We start from the raw sequence: 25,643 nt of genomic DNA, 5'->3' as shown, positions 1-25,643 counted from the left end.
TAGAAAGTGTGTGTGAGCTGAGCAGCATGGATCAGTGTGAGGACAGAGAGGAGGGAGTCCCTCCCTCTAAAAGCACTCTGTGTGGGGAACATGAGAGCCAGACCAAAGCTCAGAGGTGAGATGACCATCTCTAACTGTCCATGACTCTTCTCCATGTCACAGCTCAGCACTCACATCACTGCTCCATCATTATTCACAGGAAAAAACGTAGAAGGAGAAGGAAACGTAAACCTGAAACAGAAACTAAACCTGGACCTCCACCCAGCTCTGTGTCCTTACAGAGTGACGAGTCGAAGGGCGATGGTCGTCCTCCTGCAAAGAGGTAATGTGTGTGTAAATGTTGTGTGTTTGTGAATAAATCCTCCATCATGTTTAATGTCAGCTGTTTCACACACATGTTCATATGTGAAGCGGTGTGTGTTGGAGTGTTTCCACAAACACAGCAGTCAGAGTGGGAGGAGTGGATGTTGTAGGAGGTGTTTGTGTAGTGAAGAGTGTCTGTAGGACTCCAGCTGCTCCAGCAGGCGTCTCCTTTGTGCTTTGCTTCAAACACAGTGTAGGGAGGAGCTTCCACTCAGGTGTTTCAGGTGTTGCTGGATGGAGGAGGATGAATAGTTCAGTGAGGTTGAGAAAGTAAGAACTTTCCACCTGAAACCAGTTTCAGTTTGGACTCTGAAACTCATGTGCTGCTGTAGCGCGAGTGCATCAGCTCCAGCCTGTGTGCAGCACTTAGTGTCTTTAAGTACAGCTGATGTTTGTAATAGAGGAGAAACAGCTCATTAGGATCAACAGCAACCTGAGATTATCTCCAAGGACCAGAGTAACCCCATCATCAGATATATTGTAACTGTTATATGACAATGTCTTCTTGACACCATGTTCCTGACTGCAGAGCAGATTTAGAAACCTGATGTCAAACTGGTGCCAGTATAATCATGATAAAACTAGTTTGAGTGTTGACTTCATATTACATTTTTCACATACTTCAGCTGATTTTAAGTTTTCTGGTTGTTTTCTAATAGTTCCTTCTACCCCCTGGAATAGGGACTCCCTGTCAGACCGTGTTCAGTGGGGGCCTCATCTTTCCTCAGCTTTAACACCATCTCACAGGCTGCCCCCTACTGTATTTTATTCATTATAGATTCTTTACCATTTAGTGTGTGATGTTATTCTCACCACAGAATAATCCATCCAGAAAATTCAGTCATAAGTAAATTCTAAATAATCCAGATGAAACATGTAATCTGCTGTGAAATGTATTAAATAAGTAAAAAATAAAGTGTGCTGAGACCGTGATTCATCTTCTCTCATGATTTACAGGTCAAAGATGGAGGCATCAGTTGAGGAACAGCTCCTGAACATGCTGGATGATTTGGGAGAAGAGGATCTTGACCGTTTCCACTGGTACCTGCAGAAGGGAGGTGATTTCACCCCCATCAAAAAGAGCCGCCTGGGGAAAGCGAACAGAACGAGAACAGTGGATGTCATGGTGGGAACATATACTACTGACCATGTGATGGAGGTGGCGAGGTTGATTTTAAAGAAGATTAAAAAAGGTCAGTCAGACAAAAAACAATCAGTCAGTGTGTTAGGAAGACACAACATTCTCTCAATTTATTGTATGTATTGAACTTCTTAGTTTTCTCTTTCCTCCTCAAATAACCTTTGAGTACAAATGTTATATTTACGTTATTTTGAATCCACACAGGTTTTCATTTTTAAAAAGCTCATGATTTAAAGTGCACTTTCCTCCAACAGGAACTCCCTCAGCCTCATCACATCCATCAGAATCAGAAGGTAAGAATTCATCAGTTTGTCTGAAGAGACGTGGATGAGGCAGAAACACATGAACTCTGAGCTGACCAATCAGAGCTCAGATTCTATCCATCGGATATCTCTGTGGCTTCAGTGTAGCTCCCTCGTATGATTACAGTCAGAGCTCTAATGAATGAATGCCTGGTTGGTTTAAAAATCTCTAACCATAATTCACTGGCTATAACTGTGGTTACCTGATATTTAAGCTCTGAAAGCAGTTAAAAGAAAGGACAACTGAGCCTTAGATGAGATGTAAGGATGGTTCATAGTAGATTATAAAAAATGGAAAAACATCTAACATGTTTGGATCAGAAATAATCAAACAAGTCGTGCTTTAGGAAAGTTATACAATGACTTCATAACACATTTAGAGCTTCACTCTTTCAAAATCAGAGCAACATGGTCCAGCCCTAACTATATGCTTTAGCAAAAAGGAAGGTTTGAAGCCTAATCTTGAAAGTAGAGATAGTGTCTGTCTCCTGAATCCAAACTGGAAGCTGGTTCCACAGAAGAGGGGCCTGAAAACTGAAGGCTCTGCCTCCCATTCTACTTTTAAATACTCTAGGAACAACAAGTAGGCCTGCAGAGCGAGAGCGAAGTGCTCTAATAGGGTGATATGGCACTACAAGGTCATTAAGATAAGATGGGGCCTGATTATTTAAGACCTTGTATGTGAGGAGCAGGATTTTCCGGACTTCCTGATAATAAAGAATTACAGTAGTCCAGCCTGGAAGTAATAAATGCATGAACTAGTTTTTCAGCATCACTCTGAGACAGGATATTTCTAATTTTAGAGATGTTGCACAAATGGAAGAAAGCAGTCTTACATATTTGTTTAATATGTGCGTTGAAGGACATGTCCTGGTCAAAAATGACTCCAAGGTTCCTCACAGTGTTACTGGAGGCCAAGGTAATGCCATCCAGAGTAAGAATCTGCTTAGATACCATATTTCCATGATCGACCACTGTTGAAGTAGCATTCGGGTAGCTGCTCTGCTCCATGTTGTTACAGGGCATTGAAGATGTCAACAGTGGGTGGAATATATTCTATCTACATGGAGAAATGAGATCTGTTCATATCGTGCGCCTGCGATGAAACCTCTCCTCCACCAACGCTGTGGAGGATCTGTGCTGTGATAATGCTGCAGCTTTATCTACTCTACTAGAATATAATGAATCAAATACAATGAATTGTTTTAAAATTTTCAATTAAGCTCTCAAAAAACAACAAAAATAATATATCAGAAAAATCATCAAAAACAACTTATAGGAACAGTAAAACAAAATAATTCGAAAATAATTGAACAATCAGACAAACAAATTCAACTTAATAACCAGGACCCAACTTTTTGGTGCTTATAATTCAAACCTTAAACTCAAATATAATCATATTAATAAACACCATCCAACAGGCAATACAACACTGTACCACGAAAGCAATCAATGAAAAACCACATCCCCATACCTGCAACACATAGAAATAAAGGCCTGTGATCTGTGCGTGTCTCCTGACAAAAGAAAACGGTACAGCTGCATCTTTGGGCTAAAACTCATAAAAAAAAAAAGTTAAATTAGCGAAATCTGCTCTCTACAAAACTTCTACCGAATGAGTCTGTTAACAACAGACCAAAATGCGGCAGTTCAGCTATATTCAAATTGCAGCTTGTGGTCTTAAAAAACTTTCATTAGCAGTGACTTACCTCCGGCCATGCTGAAAGGAGCTGTGACCCGGGCACACATGCACGAGTCTACGTCACCACTCAGTGCACACGAACACACACACACTCAGATCACATAGGCAGGAGATTAAAAAACAAAATGAAATATTTCACTAAACAGAGCATGTTTTGGTGAAATTTAAGAGTATGACTCATATGCTACACAAACATCTAATGAGATTTAAACAAAAGTTATTAAGATGCAAATAGATGTATATATACGTTGTTGGCAATGTATGGACCATAGTAGACTAATCATCTCAACTACTGTTTTTATTCAGAGACTCTTCAGAGGTGTCAACTTAAACTCAAGTCTAAGCTAAAGGCTGAGTTCCAGTGTGTGTTTGAGGGCATCGCTAAAGCAGGAAACCCAACCCTTCTGAATCAGATCTACACAGAGCTCTACATCACAGAGGGAGGGACTGCAGAGGTCAATGATGAACATGAGGTCAGACAGATTGAAACAGCATCCAGGAAACCAGACAGACCAGAAACAACAATCAGACAAGAAGACATCTTTAAAGCCTCACCTGGAAGAGATGAACCAATCAGAACAGTGCTGACAAAGGGAGTGGCTGGCATTGGGAAAACAGTCTTAACACAGAAATACAGCCTGGACTGGGCTGAAGACAAAGCCAACCAGGACATCCAGTTCATATTTCCATTCACTTTCAGAGAGCTGAATGTGCTGAAAGAGGAAAAGTTCAGCTTGGTGGGACTTGTTCATCACTTCTTTACTGAAACCAAAGAAGCAGGAATCTGCAGCTTTGAAGACTTCCAGGTTGTGTTCATCTTTGATGGTCTGGATGAGTGTCGACTTCCTCTGGACTTCCACAAAACTACAATCCTGACTGACCCTAGAAAGTCCACCTCAGTGGATGTGCTGCTGATAAACCTCATCAGGGGGAAACTGCTTCCCTCTGCTCGCCTCTGGATAACCACACGACCTGCAGCAGCCAATCAGATCCCTCCTAAATCTGTTGGCATGGTGACAGAGGTCAGAGGGTTCACTGACCCACAGAAGGAGGAGTACTTCAGGAAGAGATTCAGAGATGAGGAGCAGGCCAGCAGGATCATCTCCCACATCAAGACATCACGAAGCCTCCACATCATGTGCCACATCCCAGTCTTCTGCTGGATCACTGCTACAGTTCTGGAGGATGTGCTGGAAACCAGAGAGGGAGGACAGCTGCCCAAGACCCTGACTGACATGTACATCCACTTCCTGGTGGTTCAGGCCAAAGTGAAGAAGGTCAAGTATGATGGAGGAGCTGAGACAGATCCACACTGGAGTCCAGAGAGCAGGAAGATTATGGAGTCTCTGGGAAACCTGGCTTTTGATCAGCTGCAGAAAGGAAACCTGATCTTCTATGAATCAGACCTGACAGAGTGTGGCATCGATATCAGAGCAGCCTCAGTGTACTCAGGAGTGTTCACACAGATCTTTAAAGAGGAGAGAGGACTGTACCAGGACAAGGTGTTCTGCTTCATCCATCTGAGTGTTCAGGAGTTTCTGGCTGCTCTTCATGTCCATCTGACCTTCATCAACTCTGGACTCAATCTGCTGGAGGAACAATTGACCTTTACATGGTCTAAATTAATTAAAAAGAAACAGAGTTTAAAATCTCTCCACCAGAGTGCTGTGAACAAGGCCTTGCAGAGTCCAAATGGACACTTGGACTTGTTCCTCCGCTTCCTCCTGGGTCTTTCACTGCAGACCAATCAGACTCTCCTACGAGGTCTGCTGACACAGACAGGAAGTAGCTCACAGACCAATCAGGAAACAGTCAAGCTCATCAAGTTGGAGCTCAGTGTGAATCTGTCTGCAGAGAAAAGCATCAATCTGATCCACTGTCTGAATGAACTGAATGATCGTTCTCTAGTGGAGGAGATCCAACAATACGGGAGTTCAGGAAGTCTCTCCACAGGTAAACTGTCTCCTGCTCAGTGCTCAGCTCTGACCTTCATGTTGCTGTCATCAGAAGAAGATCTGGATGAGTTTGACTTCAAGAAATACTCTGCTTCAGAGGAGGCTCTACTGAGAATGCTGCCAGTGATCAAAGCCTCCAACAAAGCTCTGTGAGTAAACATGAACTCATCGCTTAAAATCTTATAATCGATAAAAATCTTAAAACTATGGGAAATAAATCAGAAATTCGGAGTTTAAAGAACAGGTAAAAAACATAAAAATAGTGAATTAAATAATCATCAGTCACTCAGTAAATATTTTTTCAGTCCAGCAGGACGTGTCAGCATGTCGGACACATTTTTGTCTGTAACTTTAATCAAAGGACAATCCAGACCCAGCCAATAAGAACATGAGCTCTGATCCTTCAGCCACTCTAACAGATTTATTATCCTCAGCTTGTTCACGTCTCCAACTCCAACACTCTCCCTTTTTATTATAAATCTACTGTGACTGTTCTGTTTTCATCCAGGATGGTGGGAAAAACTCAGGCTTCATCATTGAAATTGCCACTCAGGTCCTGTTTCTTGACAGTATTCATATCGAACTGTAAGGCTGCCATAACCAGTGTTCCCACAGCATTACAGTGGGTTCTCTCTGGGTCCTCTACAGTTTCCTCCCACTGTCCACAGACATGCAGTTAGATTACCTGGTGATCTAAACTTCATGCAGGTGTGAGTGGGAGTGGTTGTCTGTCCCTCTGTAGGCTTAGTGGAAGAGACTGGATGGATCTCTGCTTTCTCTTTGATATTTCCTGACAGCAAACATTCTCCATGAAGTCTGTTTCAGCTCATCTCCTTTATAAACACCTTTAACAGGAAGAGTTTTATACAGCTAGTGTTTAAAATCCAGTGTTACTCACAGTACGCAGGTAATGAGCATAATAATTACTGAATCAGTAAAATTTTCTAAAATAATTGTTTTAGTTAATATTGTATGATAGTGTACACAGAATTATTAGCTCAGTAGGTAGAGTGGTCGCACCATGATCGTAAGGTCGGAGGTCAAATCCACCGAACAGTTACCCTGAGGTTCCCCGGAGCAAGGTACCATCAAGGTACCAATAGTGGGCACTGGATTGGTAGCACTCATAGTCTCATAGGTTTTTAAAAAAGGTTTAACATGTAAACAAATGTCATTTGATCACATATATTGTTTTTTGTTTTTTCCGTTCTCTCTCAGACTGAGCAGCTGTAACGTCTCAGAGGAAGGCTGTGAAAATTTGTTGTCAGTCGTCAGCTCCCAGTCCTGTAGTCTGAGAGAGCTGGACCTGAGTACCAACAGCCTGAAGGCTTCAGCAGTAAAGCTTCTGTCTGCTGCAGTGGAGAGTCCACACGCCAAACTGAATATTCTGAGGTCTGATCAATTTGTATTCTGTTTAGTTCTGTTTGTTTATATGTTTGATGTTTATTTTTGTTTATATCAACTGATAAAAATAATCAACAATTTAACCAGTAAAGGTAAACTTTATCCAGTTATCCTTGTTTCATAGCATTTTTATTCATTTCTAAGTTAAAGTGAACTTATACTAACCTGCTCAGCACAAGACAATAAGCTATTGCACCCTGATTACACTTTAACAACAATCTTTATTCATGTTTTTATCTTCAGACTTAACATCTGTGAACTCTCAGAGGAAAACTGTGAAGCTCTGTCCTCAGTTCTCAGCTCACAGTCCACTAATCTGACAGAGCTGGACCTGAGTATCAGAAAGCTGCAGGATTCAGGAGTGAAGCTTCTGTCTGCTGGACTACAAAGTTTAAACTGTAAACTGAATACTCTGAGGTCAGATCAGAAAACAGTTTGTTTTTTGAATTATTAATTAAAGTTCATACATATGATGTTGTTTCTTAGTATGTTAATGTTTCCTTTAAAAATAGAAAGTCAACATTTAATGTTGTGAAATGTGTTAACGAACTCTACATGAGTATTTGTTTTATAGATTGTCTTTTATTTTTCAGACTGAGTGGCTGTAACCTGTCAGAGAGAAGCTGTGAAGCTCTGTCCTCAGTCCTCAGCTCCCAGTCCTCCAGTCTGAGAGAGCTGGACCTGAGTAACTCTGACCTGCAGGATTCAGGAGTGAAGCTTCTGTCTGCTGGACTAAAGAGTTCACACTGTGCAGTGGAAACTCTCAGGTCAGGATTCAAACTTTTCAACAGATGATCATTTGAAATGTGACTTATATTATTGTATAAACAGGTAACCTTTATACAGCTGTCAAGTGAACTTTTATTTACATTTGAGTGGATAATTGGACTCTGAATTACTTTCAAAAGTTGCTATAGTCATGTCTTTGTTTATTTAAAAAACTAAATGGTAGATGGCCTGTATTTGTATAGCGCTGTCTAGTCCCTAAGGACCCCAAAGCTCTTTACACTTCCAGTCATTCACACACTGGTGATGGCAGCTACATTGTAGCCACAGCCACCCTGGGGCGCACTGACAGAGGCGAGGCTGCCGGACACTGGCGCCACCGGGCCTCTGACCACCACCAGTAGACAACGGGTGAAGTGTCTTGCCCAAGGACACAACGACCGAGACTGTTCAAGCCGGGGCTCGAACCGGCAACCTTCCGATTACAAGGCGAGCTTCCAACTCTTGAGCCACGATCGCCCCGTACTTCAATTGTACTGCCTAATGTAAAGATTTAGGCTCCTTCCGGCCCATAATATATATATTTGATTTCTTTAGGAATAAAATTAGGAGGATATTGGTGACTACTGATTGGTTTGCTGTTTGTTTTTTATTCACAGTACTTACAGTACTTCTCAAAATGAGATGTTTATCTATCTTCTACAACACTTGGAGCCACCATATCTTCTTGCTTCATTTATTCATTACAGTTTGATTTAAAGAATATTAGAGTCGTATCATAATAAATATTTTTATTTCACTTCTCCTTGAGAGAAAGAAAGGGATGACTGGGTGAGCTCCAGTGGTTCATCCCAGCAGAGAGAGCAGCACACTGGGCTGCAAATGATCACAGTAGTAATAGCCATAGTTTGATAAAACAGGCAGTCTTACCCAGTAGATAATGCAGGGTTCTGGTGCTGATGTGGGGGAGGGGACTCGCCCGGTACTAAATACCTACTACTAACTACCTCATCTAGATGTCTTCCTTACTAACCCTGATAAGAAGTAAGCACAGTAGCCTTATAGGTCAAATCAGTTTCACCTGTTAAAGGTATCCACTATTAATGGTGTCACTTGTTATTTCTGGAAGGAGTTTAGTAGCTGCTCAAAGGAAAGGTTTTTTTTTTTATTATTATTAGTAGTTAATTATTAAGTCCGGGGTAACCTGCAAGAGCTGTTTGCACAAAGAATAATACTCGGACTTTTAGGTTTTATCATTTTACACAAGGTTTAAAAGTGAATGTCCACAATTGAATTGCAGAAATTGTTATTGAGCTAATACTGATGTAGTTGTTATCTTTGGTAAGGAGAGGATGGAGCCAGGATGAGCACAGTCAGGCCTAAAGATGCTCTTAATAATGGATGCATTTATATAGTGCTTTTCGAGACCCTCAAAGACCCTTTACAATTCCACTATTCATTCACTCACTGGTGGAGGCAGCTACAGTTGTAGCCACAGCTGCCCTGGGACAGACTGAGCACCATCGGCCCCACTGGCCAACACCAGTAGGCAGTAGGTGAAGTGTCTTGTGTTCCAGGACACAACGACCAAGACAGACAGAGCTGGGGATTGTACCGGCAACCTTCTGGTTACAAGATGAGCTTCCCAACCCCCTGAACCACAGTCTTATCCTCCAGTTTTCTGTTGATGATAATCACATAACAGCAGAGCAGCAGGGCATCCAGTGGAAGTGTGGTGGAAATCAAAATCCTGAATTGGATTCGGTGCGGTCGCGTTACTATCAGCTACACAGAAGTAACTGTAAGTAATCTGGGTGCTACGGCTTTAAGCAGCTGCATGCACTCCCACGGATGGCGATCACTTTTTGGCAGACGATCACTTTCTGGCACAACACCTGGAGCTATGGGGGCAAAACAATCGCATGAGTGCTGCTGTTTGACTGAGGAAGAATAAAGTAGTCGTGGTAACCCAATCACATGACCACTTAAAGACAAAGCAACTAGGTGATATATACCAGTTTATAAACTGTGTTGATAGGCCACGTAAAACCAGAGTCATGATAAACAATATATACGCATGTTTTTCCTCAGTAGTTTTGTCACTTTTACTGTCTAAGGACAGCGCAGCGAGACCTCTCTGCTTATGAGCAAAAAAGATATAGAATATATATAGAAGATGGCGCCGGTGAGGTCGGCTGCCGTCACGACTGCTCCGACCACCTTTTCTTCGTTTTTGTTTTTTAAGTTAGTTTTCAGCGTTCTTACATCGTCAAATTCATCACCATTGGGTACATTAGGTACGACAGTGACACTCTTGTTTCTATTGGTATACAATGTACTCACAATTCGAAGCCTTTAACTCCGGATCCGAGCTGGCCGAGTGAGATCTTGAGGGAGAACAAAGGACGCGACACGAAGCGGCGGCCTCGAGGGAAACGAGCCGGCGTCAGGAACAGGCTGAGAGCTCGTGCACACCGCACACCTCTGCCTAGCATCCTGCTCGCCAACGTCCAGTCACTGGACAACAAGCTTGATGACCTCAGGGCCAGGATAAAGTTCCAGAGAGACATTCGGCACTGCAATCTCCTCTGCTTCACCGAGACATGGCTGAACACAGCGGTGCCGGACCACGCCATCCAGCCGGCCGAGTTCTTCTCGGTTCACCGCATGGACAGGACACGGGACTCGGGGAAGTCAAGGGGAGGCGGCGTGTGTTTAATGGTGAACAACAATTGGTGCAACAGTGCTAACGTTGTTCCTCTCACACGCTCCTGCACACCAAATCTGGAACTACTGTCCATCATGTGTCGTCCTTTTTATCTACCTCGAGAGTTTACATCGGTCATTATAAGTGCCGTTTATATACCACCACAAGCGGACACGGACACTGCCTTATGCGAGCTGCATGAGGCTCTCACCCGGCATCAGACACAACACCGGGACACCGCGCTTATTGTGACGGGGGACTTCAATAGTGCCAACCTCAAACGCGCAGCGCCGAACTTTCACCAACATATCACCTGCCCCACCAGAGGTGAAAGGACACTGGACCACTGCTACACTACGGTCAAGGACGGCTACAAGGCACAATCTCACCCTCCGTTTGGCAAATCCGATCATGCCGCCATCTTCCTCATGCCAAAATACAAACAAAGGCTGAAACAGGAAGTTCCGGTTCAGAGGAAGGTCGCGCGCTGGACGGACCAATCGGTGGCCGCGTTACAGGACGCACTCGACGACGCAGACTGGGACATGTTCAGAAACAGCTCCGATGATGACGTCAACGTGTTTACAGAAGCGGTGGTGGGATTCATCGGGAAACTAGCGGATGATACCGTGGAGACAAAGACTATCACAACGTTTCCCAACCAGAAGCCGTGGGTGGATAAAACCATCCGCGACGCTCTGAGATCCCGCACCGCTGCCTACAACACGGGACTCGCGACGGGGGACATGGACCCGTACAAAGCTGCGTCTTATGACGTGCGGAAGGCAGTGAAAGAGGCGAAGCAGCGCTACGGGAGGAAACTAGAGTCACAACTCCAACAGAGTGACTCTAGGAGCCTGTGGCGGGGATTAAGGACAATAACGGACTATAAAGCACCAACAACCGGTTTGACGAACGCGAACGGGACTCTGGCAGACGAGCTGAACACTTTCTATGCTCGCTTCGAGGCTGCAGCTAAGGACTACAACGATGCTAGCGCTAGCGGCGCTAACGGCTGCAGACAGGAAGATACTGCCAACACCGGAAACGTGCTCGTCATCTCTGAGCATGACGTGAGGAGAGCCTTCAAGAGAGTGAACACCAGGAAAGCAGCAGGACCAGACGGCATCCCAGGTCGTATCCTCAGGGACTGCGCATACCAGCTAGCACCTGTGTTCACTGAGATATTCAACATCTCTTTATCTCAGTCGGTGATCCCCACATGCTTCAAGGAGTCCATCATTGTTCCTGTCCCGAAGAAACCCCACCCTGCTTCTCTCAATGACTATCGCCCTGTAGCCCTCACCTCAGTAGTGATGAAGTGCTTTGAACGCCTGGTCAGAGACTTCATCATTTCTTCACTACCAGACACACTGGACCCACTACAGTTCGCTTACCGTCCAAATCGTTCCACAGACGATGCCATCTCTCATCTCCTCCACACATCACTCACTCACCTGGACACTAGAAGGGGGAATTATGTTAAAATGCTCTACATCGACTACAGCTCTGCATTTAATACCATAATTCCATCCACACTCACCACCAAACTGGAGCACCTGGGACTCAGCTCATCTATGTGTCAGTGGATCTCCAACTTCCTAACTGGCAGACCACAGGCAGTAAGGATGGGCGGACATGTCTCAGCCTCCACCACTCTCAGCACTGGAGCCCCCCAGGGGTGTGTTCTGAGCCCCCTGCTGTACTCTTTGTACACCTATGACTGTGTGGCCACTACCAGCTCCACCACCATCATCAAGTTTGCTGACGACACCGTCGTGGTGGGCCTTATCTCTGATAACAACGAGACGGCCTACTTGAAGGAGGTTAGGAATCTGGAGACCTGGTGCCAGAGGAACAACCTCCTTCTAAACGTCAGTAAAACAAAGGAGTTGATAGTGGACTTCAGTACTAAGCAGGAGAGGAACTACCAGACCCCCATCATCAACGAGTGCCCAGTGGAGAGAGTGGACAGCTTCAAATACCTCGGAGTTCACATCACGCAGGACCTGTCATGGTCCTGTCACATCAACACCATAGTGAAAAAGGCCCGACAGCGTCTCTACCACCTCAGACGCTTGAGAGACTTCCGACTGCCCTCCAAGGTGCTCAGGAACTTTTACACGTGCACCATAGAGAGCATCCTGACGGGAAACATCTTAACCTGGTTCGGGAACAGCACCATGCAGGACAGACGAGCTCTACAGAGGGTTGTGCGATCAGCTGAGCGCACCATCCGCTCCGAGCTCCCTGACCTGCACTCAATCTACAGCAGGCGGTGCTGGGCCAAGGCCAGGAAGATCGTGAAGGACCTCAGCCATCCCAACAACGGACTGTTCTCTCTGTTGAGGTCAGGAAAGCGTTTCCGCTCCCTGAAGACCAACACAGAGAGACTGAGGAGGAGCTTCTTCCCGCAGGCGATACGGTCTCTCAATCATCACACCACCACATAGAACGGACCCACACATATGATTCTTACACACACACACTGGACAGTCTGGACTTTGTTTACACTTAATCACTTTAAGCATATTTTTGCACTGCACAAGACACCTACAATGTGGTTTGCACAACAATGGACATTATATTTCTCCATCTCCATTTAATACTTGTAAAATGCTGCTGTTATTGTATGTATATTTATATTTCTTCATACATTCTTATATATTTCTATACTGTGTATTGTGTATTTTGTTGCACAGCTACTGTATTTTCAACTTTAATTCATATATAGTTATCTTATTTTTTCCCAGTTAAATTTACCCTTCATTCTAATTTGTATTGTATTGTGTATTTTGCTGTACAGTTATTTCAGTTATTTTATTTTAAACTTTAATTCATATATATTTTATCTTATTCCTTCCCAGTTAAATTTACCCTTCATTCTAATTTATATTGTATTGTGTATTTTGCTGTACAGTTATTTCAGTTATTTTATTTTAAACTTTAATTCATATATATTTTATCTTATTCCTTCCCAGCTAAATTTAACCTTCATTCTAATTTGTGTTGTACAGTTATTTTATTTTTCAACAAATTCATATATATATTTTATTTTATTCCTTCCTAGTTAAATTCACCCTTTTTAATTTTCATATTTATTTCCTATCTTATTCATAGCCTTTTTCTGTTTTTTCTTTAGGTCACGAGCAGTTGTGTAAGCATTTCACTGCATATCGTACTGTGTATGACTGTGTATGTGACAAATAAAAATTTGAATTTGAATTTGAATTTGAAAAAACCCCAAAATCATCCCTTTCCTGTTGGTGGAAAAATGCACCATGTCAACCAATCAAAAATATGATATAGCAACATGACATTTGGTTGTTTAGGAAGAGGGGGAGGTTTCAGGATGACGGCGAGAGAGAAACATTTTAAACCAGAGTTTTTAGAATGTATTCACATTTTATTAAGTAAAGTGATATGTCTCTAGCCTCAGCTCTGCAGTACGAGTAAAGTCTGAGCTCTAATGAATGAACATCTCTTTGGTTTAATATTTCTAACTTATTTCACTGGATCTAACAGCAGATACCTAATATTTATGCCCTGGACTTAACTTTTAATGTTTTTAATTAATTTTAATTAATTAATTATATTACGATTTTTAAATAAGTTCATCAAGTTAAAAGAGAAGCCAAAGTTGCAGAGCTTCAGGTAACGTTGGAGGACGAACTGAATTATTCTGATTTTTAAAAAATGTATTACAACATGAACTTTAACTTTATTTTTGTCTACAGACTTGACAAGATTTAAAATTTTTATTTACTTTTGAACAAATTTTTAACTAGCCAATACTCTATTCTTCAATGTATCACTCCAAAATTACAGATGCTGCATCCATTTTATATCAACATAAAACTTCAGGGTTTTATTTTTTAGTGATGGTGCGATATGGCAGCCTCGCTTCTGTCAGTCTGCCCCAGGGCAGCTGTGGCTACAACTGTAGCTGCCTCCACCAGTGTGTGAATGTGAGAGTGAATGAATAGTGACATTGTAAAGCGCTTTGAGGGCCCCGAAAAGCGCTGTATAAATGCAACCCATTATCATTAAAATTCACCATTTATATTTAGATTTCAAGTTAATAATTTATTAAACATGTTTGAACTCAGACTGGTGTCAAAGGCAGAACTTGAGATGATTCTTCATGCTTCTATCTCTTCTCACTTGGATTATTGTAATGGTCTTTTTACTTGTCTCAACAAATCAGCTCTGGAGCTTCACAGTGTACAGAATGCTGCGGCGAGACTTTTAACTGGCACAAACAAGAGGTCACACATTACTCCAGTTTTGGCATCTCTTCATTGGTTGCCACTAAGTTTTAGGGTTCATTTTAACATTTTAGTCATAACTTTTAGAGCTGTACATGGTGAAGCTCCTCAGTGCATCTCTGACCTGTTGAAACCTCGTGCTTCATCCCGAGCACTTAGGTCTTTAGGTCAGAGGTCACTGTTGGTCCCACGGACTCGGTTCAACACACGTGTGGATCGAGCTTTTCAGGCACCGAGGCTGTGGAACTCCCTGCTGTTGTCTTTATGCTGTCTAGACTCCACTGACTCTTTGAAAAAGCAGCTGAAGACATTTCTATACAAACGAGATTATGTGCTATATAAATATATTTTACTTACTTACTTGAATTCATTTATGAATATTTATTTATTAAAATATTTATTTTCTTTACTTTATCACCTAATTAAATTATAATTTTGTAAATAAGGGTGATAGTGTGGCCTGTGTAGGTTGTCTTCAGGTTCTCTGCTTCCTCCCACAGTCCAAAAACATGCATGCTGGGTTAACTGGAGTGATTGTGAGCATAAATGTTTGTCTGTCTCTGTCCTAGCTCGGTGTCTACCTGTCTACATCACCATGGTTACTGATGCTGAACCTATAACCTGGTCTGGATCAGGTTATGTTCAGAGTTTGTGTTTTCACTGATTCTTTCATTTACAGAAAGCCTTAAGTGTGACATAGATTCAGTCATATCTGACTAATGTCAGTGAATGAGGCCCAGCTGTAAAGTCACAGCAGTCACACTGTATGTGTCTCACTGGAATTTAGGCTCCATGCATTCAGCTGGTGCTGCAGAAAAAGTAGAAATGTTTCTGTTTGGTTCTAATGCTGAGTCTCTTACAAAGATGGAACTGCAGCTAATCCTGCTCATGTAGCCAGTTAGTAAAAACCCAAGTCTCCGTCAGACACAGCAGATATTTAGTGATAATCTCACTGTATGTGGTCTTTTCGCGCCTCCTAGTGGTGAACATGTGGAGTGGTGTTAGTCTGGGTGACGAGTGTAACTGCTGAGTGAGACACACTGGGCCTGCATGCTGGTAGCTTAGCCACAGTTCAGGTGTGGAGAAGCTGAAAAAGAAGGTTTTCTAGTTTGCAAGGAGGAAAAAACTGAGAGGACTGAGTTAGATAGAGGCTGGAGAGAAACACAGAGCAGCCACGAAAGCTGCTCACAAAGTTTAGACAGTTTAGCATCAAATGTTCTAGTGAGTTAGCTCCCAGCTAACTAGCACACCAGCTAACTAGTACACCGGCTATCTAGCAAACCAGCTAAATAGCAGACCAGCTGACTAGCACACTGGCTAACTAGCACACCAGCTGACTAGCGAACCGGCTAACTAGCACACCGGCTAACTAGCAGACCAGCTAACTGCAGCCACAGGCTGAAGGATGATTAAATGTAGTGGAGATATCAGGGATGACACTGGTGTGTCTGATTCACTCTTTAGCACTCCGGTCACTCCGGTGTGTCAGCCAGGACACCACTGAAGGCCAAATGATCGCAGCGTGTGGAACAAGGAGCTTATGGTTCAGTTTGAGGCACTTTATTCTTACACTGATTGATTCCTGTGGCTGTGATCACGTGTGTGGTTTCTTACAAAAAGGAAGTACACAATGCAAATACATGACAAATAAGATGAATAGATAAGATACATATCCAGTTATATGCATACGCCAGTATAGCTAACATAACCATATATAAGGACAAAGATCACAGTACTATAATGCAGTAATGTTAAACACAAAGTTGTATATCTACATAAATCTATCCTATAGGGCTGGGTATCGTCACTGATTTCTAGAATCGATGCGTTTCCGATTCACAAGGTCCCGATTCGATTCGATTCAATTCAATTTGATTCGATTCAATTCGATTTGAATCTGGGAATTTTTGACAGTCAGAAATATTATAATTCAGATCAGATTCAGAAGAAAACAGATTTTTAGACAGGAAACTGTTCTTGAAGTACAGAAAGAGAGAGAGAGAGCTGTGCATGAAGTGTGGTGGAAGCAAAACAGCAAAAGTCAGAGTGATTTCATGACGATGTTTATGTGAAGCCTAGTTTGGATCTTCTTTTGCTGCTGGTTCAGTCAATATTGTTTGGAGAGAGATCAAACTAACAGCTTTAGAATCAGCGCAAAAAGGGCGTGAACACAAAGCGCAGACGCGTCGACACAGCAGAATCAGCGAGCTGTCGGCTTTCAGCCCCGACCGTGTCCGTGCCGTCAGGTGAAAAAGGCGACATGTTTGGTGGTTGTTGAAATTTTATGAGGTTTCACCTGAGATTCTGGTGTTTCATGCAAAATAAATTTATAAAAATCGATTCAGGATTTTAATGAATCGATTTCACGTTATCCAAGCCAGAATCGATTTTAATCGATAAATCGATTATTAAAACCCACCCCTACTATCCTATCAGTGATCAGAGTACTGTAGTATACTTCTACTACTACCACGCCCAGTAGTCTCCAGAGAGACCAACAGCTGGTGCAGGTTGTAGCGCCGTGGCTTTTCGTAGTCTCTCCTTTTTCTACAGCTCATGTATTCTTCCTCCAAATTAGACTTTGGTGTCAAACTGATGTGATCTCCATGTTTCCTTTGTTGGACTGTGAGTGTCAGAACTGAATGTACTGAGTAACATGTAGAGTTTAAATATGTGTCAGGTCCAGTTTTAGAGCTCTAAAGTGCAGCTATCATGTTAGGAATATGTTAAGAATAGACAGAAACACTGAGGTCAAATCTTTATTTTACCACTCGCTGCATTCTTGATGTTCATGAATTCAGCAGGTTCATGATTGTCTGCAGCATTAATCTCATATTTCCATCTAAAGTGTTGAATTTGACTGTTTGATGTTCTTTATGATCTCTGGCACCAGTTCATCTGTAGGCTGAGCTCAGTCCATCCATTTAGTGAAATGATGTTTAAAGATCTCCTTGTTCTGTGAGCGTGCACAGATCCTGAAGCAGAAAGCCTGGGTTAACAGAGAAATGATCATCACTGTGATGATGCTCATCATCTCTGACTGGGATTTGAGCTTCTGTCAAAGCAGCAAAGAAAGCCTGGCTATGTTGGACTGGGTGTGGAAGCAGCTCCCAGTTTGAGTTCAGGAGACAGACACCCTCTCTACTTTGAAGATCAGCTTCAAACTTTCCTTTTTGATAAAGCTTATAGTTCGAGCTGGATCAGGTGACCCTGAACCATCCCTTAGTTATGCTGCTATAGGCTCAGGCTGTTGGTGGACTTCCCATGATGCTCTGCTTTCTTCTCCACTCCCCTCTTTCACTCCTGATGCTTTTATATGTCACTACTGCATGTCCTTAACTTTTGTCTTCTCTCTCCTTAGTTTGTGTTTTGTTCTTGTCTCTCTGAGCTCATCTCTTCTCTTTCCCCTCACCCTGCAACCAGTCATGGTAGATGCTCCTCCTGGAGCCTGTTTTCACTGAGAGGATCTTTGTGTCAAAGGGAGTTCTTCCTTCCCACCATCACCAAGTGCTGCTCACCGTGGATTGATGTTTGGGGCTTTCTCTCTAATATTGGAGGCTGTTACCTTACTCTGTTAAACAGCTTGAGATGTTTTGTGTGTCTGCAGTCTGTCAGGCTGTCTGATCACAGAGGAAGGCTGTACTTCTCTGGCCTCAGCTCTGAGCTCCAACCCCTCCCATCTGAGAGAGCTAGACCTGAGCTACAATCATCCAGGTGACTCAGGAATGAAGCTGCTGTCGGCTGGACTGAAGGATCCAGGCTGGAGACTGGACACTCTCAGGTATGGAGAGAATGTCTGATAGAGGAGGAAGAGCTGGAAACATTTCCTGTGTCCTTCACTCCTTGTTTGTTTCCTTCAGATGAGACACGAACAATCACACATGCAGGAATATTTTCAGGGACAGACACACTAGTCTAGCTGGATAGTACATGGATATTTATGTAGGGGGTCTCCAAGGAGTCTGTTTGCAGGGACATTTAGGTCACAGGTGTACCTGAGATAGATGCCACTGTGTACCTAATAAAGTCTCAGCCATGTGTATGTTTCCCATGCTGTATGTCCACAGTGACAGTGACAGAAGGATGAAACAAGGCTGTGAATCATTTCAGTCTGTGTGTGTGACAGAGGCAGACAGGAGCAGCTAACATTTGGAAATGGAAGCTTAAATACTGGAAACTCTAGATTCAAAACTGAATTCACAATAAATTTTTTCTCAAGTGCACATTTAGCAGCTAATCTAGTACTGTTTTCCTTTGCTTTCTACAACTTGAGCAGCTATTGCAATTATAATGCAAGGGAAAAGAGTCACTCATGGCAGCCTATTTAGCATTAAGGTCACATCATTATAATACAAGAGAAAAGGGTATTAGCATTAGCTACTAGTGCTTATTCACCTCAAATTACCTTTAGTTGCAGCCTACTTAGCATTAACGCCTCCCTAATATAATGCTAATTTACATCAAATTAGCATTAGCTGCTCATATTGTTATAAGGAAAGAGAAAACGGTATTAGCATTAGCTGCTAATAATGATTCACCCCTAATTAGTTACCCCCTAATGGCAGCCTACTTAGCATTAACTCCTGACATCGTTATAATGCAGGGGAATATATTATTGGATAATGCTAATTCTCATCAAATTAGCATTAGTTAATAATGGTAGACTTCGTATCATAACCTTCTGTCATTCTTACAAAGCAAACAGTATGACCATTAGCTGTTAATGGTTTTTCATCTCACATTAGAATTAGCCACTAATGACGTATTGTTAGATGTAAGAAAAAACATTGTTAGCATAAGCGGATAATGCTAATTCACCTCAAATTAGTATTGGCTAATAACAGCATCTTAGCATTAGCTGCTCACATTGTTATAATGCAAGGGAAAAGAGTTAGCATTACATTAGAGTTAGTAACGGCTGATTAATTCACGTCAAATTAGCATTAGCAAGTAATGGCAGTCTACTTAGCATTAACTCCTCACATTGTTATAATGCAAAGGAAAATAGTTAGCATTATTTGATAATGCTAATTCACATCAAATTAGCAATAGTTATTAACGGTAACACACATCACATTGTTAAAATGGAAGGAAAAATAGTATAAGCATTAGCTACTCATATTGTTAAAATGTAAGAAAAAAACATTAACATTAGTGGATAAATTAGCATTAGCTAATAACGGCAAACTGCTTAGCATTAGCTGCTCACATTGCTGGGAAATCAAGAGAATATGGTATTAGCATTAGTTGCTTATTCGCTTAAAATTAGCGTTAGCCACTAACTTCTTAATGATAAATGAAGTTCATTAATGCTAAATAGGCTTAACTGAAATAAAAGTAGTGTTAGCATTAGCTGCTGCTATTGTTAAAATGTAATAAAAAAATAAGATAAAACATTGCTAGCAGTAGCGGGTAATGCTAACAACCATCAAATTACCATTACCTAATAATGGCAGCCTTTTTAGCATTAACTGCTCATATTGTTATAATGCAAGGGAAAAGAGTTGGCAAAAACATTGTTAGCAGTAGTGTATAATGCTAATCCACCTAAATTAGCACTAGCGAATAATGGCTACGTACCTAGCATCAACTACTGATATTGATTTAAAGCAAGAAAATATGGTATTAGCATTAGCTTCTAATGCTATTTCATCTTAAATTAGAATTAGCCACTAATGGCGTCCTATTTAGCATTAACGCTTTGCATCGCAGGGGAAAGGTTAAAATTGAATAAAAAAAGTGTTCACATTAGCTACTCGTACTGTTAAAGAGTAAGAAAAAACATTTTTAGCATGAGCGGATAATGCTAATTCACCTCAAATTAGTATTAGCTAATTACGGCAACCTACTTAGCATTAGCTGGTCACATTGTTATAAAGCAAGAAAATATGGTATTAGGATCAGCTGCCAATTCCTATTTACTTAAATTCCTCACTAATATAATGCTAATTCATAACAAATTAGCATTAGCTGCTAGCATCAGCCTACCTAGCACCAGCTGATCGCATTGTTAAAAGGGAAGGGAAAAGTGTTAGCATTATCGGGTAATGCTAACTCGTATCAAATTAGCATTAGCTAATAACAGCAGCCTTCTTACCATTAGCTGTTCACATTGTTATAATGCAAGGGGAAAGAGTTAGCATTAACGGATGATGCTTATTCATGTCAAATTAGAAAATATGGTATTAGCATTAGCTGCTGTTGTGGAAGTTTTTTCCACTTAAATAAAGCCTGCAGATGAGCGGTGAGCGGTAGCTAACATTCTTTAATCCAAAGCACACAAAAGAACATACAACCAAGCTTGGTGGAGAGCCTACATGACCCACGGGGCAGGGTCAGCAGAGTCTCCCTGAGAGTAGTGTGTCTCTCAGTTAAATACTTTCTCCATGAACAAAAGGCAGTACACAGCTGTTTCACACCTTAAGGTTTACACTCCCGTGTTACCTCCCAAAGTCCTGGAAGAGACAAAAGACTCTTCCTGTGGAGTGGTCTGCTCCCCCCCAACTTCTGTCTTACAGTATGGGTGTCAGACATGTTAAAATCCAGTGGCACCAAGGCATAATACAATAAAATAATGTGATTAGTACATCAGTTGAAAGAAATTCCTATACACTGCCAATTCCTATTCTCCTAAAATTAGCATTAGCCGCTAATGGCAGCATACTTAGCATTAACTCCTCACATCGTTATAATGCAGATGATGCTAACTCGCATTAAATTAGCATTAGTTAATAACAGCAGCCTTCTTAGCATTAGCTCCTCGCATCGTTATAATGCAAAGGAAAATAGTTAGCATTATTGATAATGCTAATTCACATCAAATTAGAAATAGTTATTAAAGGTAACACACATCACATTGTTAAAATGGAAGGAAAAATAGTATAAGCATTAGCTACTCATATTGTTAAAATATAAGAAAAAACATTGTTAGCATTAGTGGATAAATTAGCATTAGCTAATAACGGCAACTTACTTAGCATTAGCTGGTCACATTGTTATCAAGCAAGAAAATATGGTATTAGCATTAGCTGCCAATTCCTCTTAACCTAAAATTAGCATTAGCTGCTAGCATCAGCCTACCTAGCACGAGCTGCAAACATTATTAAAAGGGAAGGGAAAAGTGTTAGCATTTTCGGGTTATGCTAACTCGCGTCAAATTAGCATTAGCTAATAATAGAAGCCTTCTTAGCATTAGCTGCTCACATTGTTATAATGCAAGGGAAAAGAGTTAGCATTAACGGATGATGCTAAGTCGTGTCAAATCAACATTAGCTAATAACAGCAGCCTTCTTAGCATTAGCTCCTCACATCGTTATAATGCAAAGGAAAATAGTTAGCATTATTGATAATGCTAATTCACATCAAATTAGCAATAGTTATTAACGGTAACACACATCACATTGTTAAAATGGAAGGAAAAATAGTATAAGCATTAGCTACTCATATTGTTAAAATGTAAGAAAAAACATTGTTAGCATTAGCGGATAAATTAGCATTAGCTAATAACGGCAAACTACTTAGAATTAGCTGCTCACATTGTATTAGCATTAGTTGCCAATGCTTATTCACCAAAAACTAGCATTACCCACTAATGGTTGTCTATGTCGTATTAACTCCTCACTAATATAATGGTAAGTCATATCAAATTAGCATTAGCTGCTAGCATCCGCCTACCTAGCAGTAGCTGCTCACATTGTTAAAAGGGAAGAGAAAACGATATTAGCATTAGCTGGTAATAATTATTCACCCCTAATTAGAATTAGCCGCTGTTAGAGTGAATTGTTAAATGTTTGTCATTTTTATTCTTACCATTTGTACTTTAACTGTGTGTTGAAAGGAATTCTTTTGTTCTCCCCTCCCCAGATTCTCGAGGTTCTGAGTGGGGGGCTGTAGTGTTTTATCACAGGCAAACATCCTTGTGAAGGTCTGATGTGGTAAAACTGCCTGCCCTTTGTATGGCTTCACTGTGTTATCTAGGGTGAACCATAGATTGGGTGTGGGGAGGTTACCCTCTTTATGACCTAGGATGTTGTTCCTGCTTTATGACCCTTTTGGTCAGCAGTACACACACACACACACACACACACACACACACACACACACACACACACACACACATACTTACAAAACCACAGGCAAGGTACTCTTTGTGTGTATGTATACATCATATGTTAATGACCCTATGCATATTCAAGTAACCTCAATAAAAGGAGTGCTATGGGGAACCTGGCTGAGAGTCTGACGGAGGTCAAGTAGGTGGAACGACACTTGCCTCCAGGCAGGCCTCCCTCATGCATGAGTAACACAAAGGACTTTGCCTACTTCGTGTCTTGCTTGCTGTGTAATCACATTGCCTTCAACGTTCCAGCGAATAGGTTTAAGCTACAAACCTATCAGCCGCTAATGGCAGCATACTTAGCATTAACTCCCCACATCGTTAAAATGCAAAGATGCTAACTCGCATTAAATTAGCATTACCTAATAACAGCAGCCTTCTTAGTATTAGCTGCTCACATTGTTATAATGCAACCTTGGCCCACTGGAAAAGTTCAGAACTAAAGATTTAGGAGTGTTTCTCGATAGCTCTTTCTCATTTGAGAAACATATAAATTCTGCTTTTAAAACCAGCTGTAAGGTTTATATTGTTGATTGTCATTTATGCTTAGAAATATGTACTCGTATATGCTTAGAGTTTTATAATCGATTGCATAATGACAAACGCACCCACCGATGTATATAAATAAAGACCAAGGCAGTGGAAGGGCGCGAGTCTTGGAGCCCTCACTCTAGTGTTCTGTTGCCCTTGCTGCAAGTAAAAACTGTGTGTTTCTCCTCTCTGATTCGAAGCTGAAGAAGGGTCTTAGAATACATCTCTTGACAGCAACTGAGGTCAAGTGAAGGAACGGCGCTGTCACAGTTCTCTCCCTCATGAATTGTCTGGTTCCAGCGGTGGCTCTGTGCTAGACGACCCATCACCAGCTTTTTCCAGCTTTTTGCACTGGTTACCAGTACGTTGTAGAATCCACTTCCAGATCTTGTTGTTTGTCTTTAAATCTCTGAATGGATTGGCTCCATCTTATCTCTCTTTAACAAAAATAATCCAAGTCGAGCCCTCAGGTCTGCAGATAAGCAGCTTCTGACCAGAACTAGCCGTAAAAACAGAGGTGAGCTTTATCGATCGCTGCAGCCAAACTCTGGAACAGTCGCCCTTCACATCAGGTCGTCACCAACACTCGACATGTTTAAAACCCGGTTGGAAACACATTTGTACTCTGTAGCTTTCAATTCTGACGAGTCTTTATAGTAATTACTGTGTATGTTTCCTATTTTATCTCTACTCTGTGCAGCACTTTGGCTCAAGCTGTTTTTAAATGTGCTGATAAATAAATGTAGATTTCTTTGAATCAAACAGTGGAGCCGAGCTTTGAGCTCAGTGTGTAACAGTGTGTGTATGAGAGCCATGTAATGTCCATGTGTGCATGCTGACTGTGCTGCTCTGACCCCTCCTCCTTTCAGGGCGGAGCCTGCTGGAGACCGATGGTTGAGACCAGGTCTGAGGAAGTGTAAGTGTGTTTTTAATGGGATTCATGAAAACAAAGCAGCACACATTCAACCATCTTCATCATGTCAGGAGTCATCATCAAAGTGTCAATCAATGAACAGATGATGGATCAATAACTGCAGCTGGATTGTGTTTGTTCTCTCCATCAGATTCCTGTCAACTCACGATCGACACAAACACAGTGAACACAAAGCTCCAACTGTCTGACAACAACAGGAAGGTGACACATGTGGAGGAGGTTCAGTCATATCCTCATCATCCAGACAGATTTGATGTTTGTCCTCAGCTGCTGTGTAGAAATGGTCTGACTGGTCGCTGTTACTGGGAGGTCGAGTGGAGAGGAGACGTTTATATATCAGTGAGTTACAGAAGCATCAGAAGGAAAGGAAACAGTGAAGACTGTTGGTTTGGACGCAATGATCTGTCCTGGAGTCTGATCTGCTCTGATGATGGGCCTCATTTGGTCTGGCACAATAACATACAAACACCCATCTCCTCCTCCTCCTCCTCCTCCTCCTCCTCCTCTGTCTCTAACAGAGCAGCAGTTTATGTGGACTGTCCTGCTGGCACTCTGTCCTTCTACAGAGTCTCCTCTGACACTCTGATCCACCTCCACACCTTCAACACCACATTCACTCAAACTCTTTATCCTGGGTTTAGACTCTGGTCTCCTGGTTCCTCAGTGTCGCTGTGCTGAGTGTAAAGAGTGTCTCCTGTTAGAGAAACACTCTGACTGTTGAACAGTTCAGTCTGTACATGTCTGTCTCTTTCACTCACAAACACGTTTTCACATTCATGGATTCAATCAGTTGATGTTTGAAACTCTTCTAAATGATTCCTTGTAAACTTCTTCCTCTTCAGTCACAAACAAACAGGAAGTGATGTCACATGTGTTCCTGTCCACACAGCAGAATGAGTCTATTGCTGACAGTGATGTACAAACAGAGTGAGCATTTCTGAGGCCAAAATAAACTGAGTAGTTCACTGAATGAACACTGTGAGCTCAGCTCCTTCATCATTAGTATGGATTATATATGTATATGTATTATATTAGTATCATATATATCAGGTGCTGCTGGTTTCAGTCATTTTTCAAATGTGCTGTTTGTAAGGTTGTAAAGCTGCAGTCAGCTGAGACTGAACAAGTCACCTGATCAGTGAGCAAACGTGAAAACGTCCAGATGAACAGAATCAAGCTTTTGGGATCAGCCAGCAATGCAGCATCATTGTTGTTCAGGTTCAGAGGTTTGCAGGAATGAACTGATGACCAGAAACAGCTGCAGAGTCCAATCAAATACCAGCTGGAGTTCAGCTGCATTTGAAGAAGTCAAAGAAAAGTAAGGATGGCAAAGGGCGATGTTTTCTTCCAAAGAACTGAAAACATGGTCGACGCCTTAGAAGAATCATCTGGACATTTGTGAGGAACTCTAACCAAGAAAGCAACACAAGAAAGCAACGTCACACAGATCCAACAGACAGTTTCCATGACTGGAAGTGTTCAGTGTAAAAATGC

The 25,643-nt window shown here is 41.8% G+C and overlaps 1 protein-coding gene across 1 annotated transcript; it reads left to right on the top strand.

The window, feature by feature from the left end:
• On the top strand, positions 1 to 25,119 carry LOC134624402 (NLR family CARD domain-containing protein 3-like). Its single transcript, XM_063469385.1, has 11 exons — positions 1 to 115; positions 200 to 322; positions 1,321 to 1,556; positions 1,759 to 1,797; positions 3,815 to 5,612; positions 6,682 to 6,855; positions 7,111 to 7,284; positions 7,461 to 7,634; positions 18,176 to 18,349; positions 24,085 to 24,131; positions 24,280 to 25,119. Exons 1-11 carry the CDS (start codon positions 27 to 29, stop codon positions 24,825 to 24,827), a joined length of 3,576 nt encoding a protein of 1,191 aa, XP_063325455.1. The 5' UTR covers positions 1 to 26; the 3' UTR covers positions 24,828 to 25,119.
• The last annotated feature ends 524 nt before the right edge of the window (positions 25,120 to 25,643 follow it).

The sequence above is a fragment of the Pelmatolapia mariae genome, linkage group LG3_W (assembly GCF_036321145.2).
Source record: "Pelmatolapia mariae isolate MD_Pm_ZW linkage group LG3_W, Pm_UMD_F_2, whole genome shotgun sequence".
Lineage (NCBI taxonomy): Eukaryota > Metazoa > Chordata > Actinopteri > Cichliformes > Cichlidae > Pelmatolapia > Pelmatolapia mariae.
Note: the sequence above shows the minus strand (reverse complement) of the source record. Positions and strands in the feature narration are given on the sequence as shown.

Bases quoted from the DNA above. Each gene is read 5' to 3' on its own strand.
- LOC134624402 (XM_063469385.1), top strand. From the start codon at position 27: ATGGATCAGTGTGAGGACAGAGAGGAGGGAGTCCCTCCCTCTAAAAGC. The intron at 116-199 runs GTGAGATGACCA...CATTATTCACAG, and splicing joins AGCCAGACCAAAGCTCAGAG to GAAAAAACGTAGAAGGAGAA. The intron at 7,285-7,460 runs GTCAGATCAGAA...TTTATTTTTCAG, and splicing joins TGTAAACTGAATACTCTGAG to ACTGAGTGGCTGTAACCTGT.